The 4,498-nt window shown below is 39.6% G+C and overlaps 1 protein-coding gene across 1 annotated transcript; it reads left to right on the top strand.

Moving 5' to 3' along the window:
* Nucleotides 1–1,901: 1,901 nt before the first annotated feature.
* Nucleotides 1,902–2,127, top strand: LOC112915336 (guanine nucleotide-binding protein G(I)/G(S)/G(O) subunit gamma-10). The gene is given in 1 exon segment (XM_072741606.1): nucleotides 1,902–2,127. A coding segment is annotated over 1 exon segment (207 nt). The 5' UTR covers nucleotides 1,902–1,920.
* The last annotated feature ends 2,371 nt before the right edge of the window (nucleotides 2,128–4,498 follow it).

The raw sequence follows: 4,498 nt of genomic DNA, 5'->3' as shown, positions 1-4,498 counted from the left end.
GGCTTCGTGGTTGCTTGGTGGAGCAGTGTCCAGGCCACGGGGGTGGGGGTGGGGGTGGGGGGTTCCACGGCCTGCAGGGGAGTGGGGCAGAGAGTGCACAGGGCAGAGGGCCTGGAGGGAATCCAGTCTCCTGAGCACTGCAGTCTGAGCTGGTCTTTTGGGGAGGCAAGGGGAGAATAGCTAACAGGTTTGGGTTTCTTCACCACTGGGTCCATCTGACTGACAGAAGGATTAGAAAGATGGCCCACTGAAGGGGTGGGGAGGGAGAGGCAGAGCCGGAGAGAGGTGGAGGGGACAAGGGAGAAGCAAAGAAGGGAAAGAGGAAGAGAGAAAAAGGGAGAAGGGAAGGAGGGAGGAAAGCAGGCAAGAAGAAGAAGAAAGGAAGGAAAGGGGAGGAGAAAGGCATCTGCTCCCCAAACGGTGTCATCTGAGCTCCACCCTTTAAGGCCGAGAGGAGGAGCAGGCACGTGGAGGAACCAGCCCCTAGCAGGCAACGTTCCCACCATTCCCCTCCTGGGGCCTTGCTGTGCCCTTTGCTCTGCAGCCTCCCCAGCAGAGACCAGTTCTGAGCCTCCTCATCGCACACCACTCTGGGAGCCCTATTTACCTAAAACACAAAGTGAGTAATTGCCCCAAAGCTGTGCAAGGAAGCAGCAGGCCCTGTGTGGCTGGCAAGTCTCAGAAGCAAGTCCTTGCAGCATAATTAGATGGGCACATCACTGAGTATTCAAAATACAGTATGCGCTGTCCCACTCACTAAATCACTAAATATGCTTTCATCTGTTTTTACCATACTAGCACATTTACACGTATAAACCCACTCCATTCACATTTGGCTTTAAACATTTCTTCACTCATTCTGAAAATAAAATCCTCTGAGAGACCTGCAACCATTAAGAGTTCTATCTGTCCACCTGTCTATCTATCTAGAGTCTGCTCTTCCAAGGGACTTTTAATTGAGTATCTACAATGCACCAGGCACTCTGCTCTACTGGGTCAATTGTAAAAACTCAGGCCTTGCCCTCAAGGGCACACTTTCTATTGGGTAAGCATACATAAGTAATTATAAATTATAAATGAAATAATAAGAATGTTATTGGGGAGCCTGGGTGCCTTAGTGGTTGAGCATCTGCCTTTGGCTCAGGTCATGATTCCGGGGTCCTGGGATCGAGTCCCCCACATCAGGCTCTCTGCAGGGAGCCTGCCTCTCCCTCTGCCTATGTCTCTGCCTCTCTCTGTGTCTCTCATGAATAAATAAAACCTTAAAAAAAAAAAAAGAAGAATGTTATCAATTGTTATAAAGGAAAAACAAAACAAGACAAATCAACTGCCAGGCAACTGTTATAGGTAATCTGTAGGCAGTATTCCTTATACAACAAAAATATTAAATATTTTTTTCCTCCTCAGTAAAAGGATAAAAATTGATTTCAGTTGTCTCTTACTCCATTCCAATGTCTCTACTCTCCTCTTTCATACAAAAGACTAAGGCAACTTGTTTGTTTTAAAGATTTTATTTTGGATCTGTTCATGGGCTCTCTCTTCTGTTTCACTGATCTATTTCTCTACATCTGTGCCAATGACACACTGTCTGAATTACTATGATTTTAAGGTAAGTCATAATTCCTGGTAGGGCAATTCCTTCACTTTGTTTTTATTCTTATTCTTATTGCACTCTCCTGAAATTTACAATAAGCTTATCAAATCCTACATGCAATAATGTGTTGGGATTTTGATTGGAATGCATTGAATCCGTATATAAATGTGTGAAAATGACATCTTTATTTACAATGCGGACTCATCCATCCATGAATATAGTATACCTCTGCATTTCTTAAAGCATCCTTTAATGTCTCTCAATAAAGTTTAATAGTTTTTTATAGAAGTCTGGTATACAGGCCCTTGGAGCCCCATGCCACTGCCATGTCTTCTGGGGCCAGTGTGAATGCCCTGCAGCACCTGGTGAAGCTGCTCAAGCTGGAGGCCGGCATGGAGAGGATCAAGGTCTTGTAGACAGCTGAAGAGCTTCAGCAGTACAGCATGCAGAGTGCCTGTAAAGATGCTCTGCTGGTAGGTGTTCCAGCTGGAAGAAACATCTTCCAGGAGCCCCGATCCTGTGCTTTATCCTAAAGGCTGAGAAAAAGTTTGCTGAGGAATGCTTTTAAGCATAAAGTGATGAGTGACTACCTCCAAGTCTCAAGAAAACACTTCTCTAGCCAAATTACTTTTAGATATTTCAGACCTTTCCTGTGGACTGGTCCTATAGCCAAAATTCTACAGAAATGGATGAGTTTCTACTCAGATAAGGAAATGGATGAAGGAGGAGACTTTAAATAAAATAATAATGGCCTGATTCTTTTGGCAAGGTGCTTTTATATTTAAGACAAACAAAAAACGTTACCACCAAATACATACATCTCTTTCATAAGCAAAGTACTAGTGTTTTTATACATAGAATATTATGTTTGTTTTATTTACTGGATGTTTACATTTTGAGAAGGAAAACATTTTTGTTCATTAAAAAATTAAGTATTTTGGGGCACTTGGGTGGTGCAGTCGGTTAAGCCTACACCTTGATTTTGGCTCAAGTCATGATCCCATGGTCGTGGAACCCAGCTCTGAGTCAGGCTCTGCACTCAGTGGGGAGTCTGCTTGTCCCTCTCCCTCTGCTCCTCCTTCTCTTCCTTGTGCACTCTCTGTCTCTGTCTCTAAAATAAATAAGTCTTTATAAGAAAATTGACTATTTCATTAATTTGTTGTTCCTAAGATTTTTATTCCATAGAGAAACTTATTCTTTTCTTGTGGATGTAACACTTTCTAAATGAAAATAAGCAAGTATGAAATTAGGGGAAGAATAGGCTTTATTAATCAAATGGTGCCCTGATTTTTCTAAATGAGATCGTTTTATTTGTTAACACTAAGCATGGGAGCTGTTTCCAAGCAAACTTGTTTGGGAAGATTCATGTTGTGTTGTATATTAGATTGCCCCATCCTGTGTATGAAGCAGATTTGCTCTTTGTCTTCTTAAGCTCCTCTACTTTATAGTTGTGGTTGTACTTAAAAACAAAACAAAACAAAACAAAAAAACAAAAAAAAACCCTAACTACATTATTTCATGTCTTCAAAAAAAGATGTTTCAATGTGATCTTCAGAACATTGCAAATGATTAAAAACAAAATAATGGAAAATACTACAACCTAAATGAATTTTTAATGTCACAAATATTTTACTTTAATGATGTGCCTTTGATTTAATTCAGGACACTTTTAAAAGGATATTTTATTTGTGTTTGTAATAATCTTTGATGAGTTTGGAAATAAAATTTCTGCTTAATTCCTCATTTTCTGAAAAAAAAAAAGTCTAACATTTTGTTAGACTCATTCATAAATTCCTCATTTCTGTTGCAAATGTAAATGATCACTCTTTTAAAAATTTAATTTTCTCATGCTACTGTCCATGTATTTAAAAAATTCATTTTGGTTATTTTAATTTTATACCCAGCAATCTTGCAAAACTTTCTTACTAGTCTAACAATATTAGTAGACTCTTGGATTTTTATTCATATAACATTATTTGTACATATTTAAAGTTTTGTTTCTCTTTATCTTAATCTTACCCTTATGCTGTTTTTTTTTTTTCTTTATTGAGATGCATAGAACTTCCAGTATAACATTGATTGAAGTGGTGACTGACCATCCTTGTCTTTCCAACTTAAAGGCAGTAGTTGCACAAGATAATCTCTTGAGTGCCTTCCAACACAAAGATCTTGATTTTCCTCATGATCATATTCTTTCTGGATAAGACAGCTACTCAGCCTTCTGGAGTTTTCTCCTGTTCCAGAGTAAGAGTCATAATTTGTGTCCAGACTTTTAATAGCTGCCTATGCCCACCCTGGATCTAAAGGATCCTAGAGTTTGATCACTTACTCTTCAACATTTCATATTTATTGAATCATTTCCTCCCAAAGTCAGCTCCTCCCCAAACTCTCAAAGCATTTCTGGTTCATATTTCAAATCATGACTAATATTAAAAAAAAAATGTTATGGATGAGAAGGTGGCTATGCCCATCTTCCTTTTTAAAAATCTCCCTCTTCTCCTTCAAGGAGGGAAAAGAGGGTAGTGACTTTGCTCCCCAGTCTAAACTCCGTCTGAAAGACAAGTCATACTATGCTGTGCTATCTTTTCTGGGGTGTCTAAGCTTCATCCAGTGGTAAGAACACCAGGTACAGCACAACTGATTAGCTCTCTTTCACCAGAAATGCCTAATATTCTTCTTTTATGAAGGTAATAAAACAAACGGCTATTGGAAGAAGGTTTGCAAAATAAGCATTGAGGATAGTGTTCACCAGGCTATTCAATCTTCCTTGTATAGGAAGGAGGCACAGAATATAGTAGACCTTTGAACAATGTGAGGGGTGCCAACCTTCCATGCAGTCAAAAATTCACAACTTTTAAGTACCCCAAATGTAACTACCATTAACCTAACATTGGCTGTAAGCCT

This window comes from Vulpes vulpes, chromosome 16 (genome assembly GCF_048418805.1).
Source record: "Vulpes vulpes isolate BD-2025 chromosome 16, VulVul3, whole genome shotgun sequence".
NCBI lineage: Eukaryota > Metazoa > Chordata > Mammalia > Carnivora > Canidae > Vulpes > Vulpes vulpes.
This window is presented reverse-complemented; position numbering and strand designations above follow the sequence as displayed.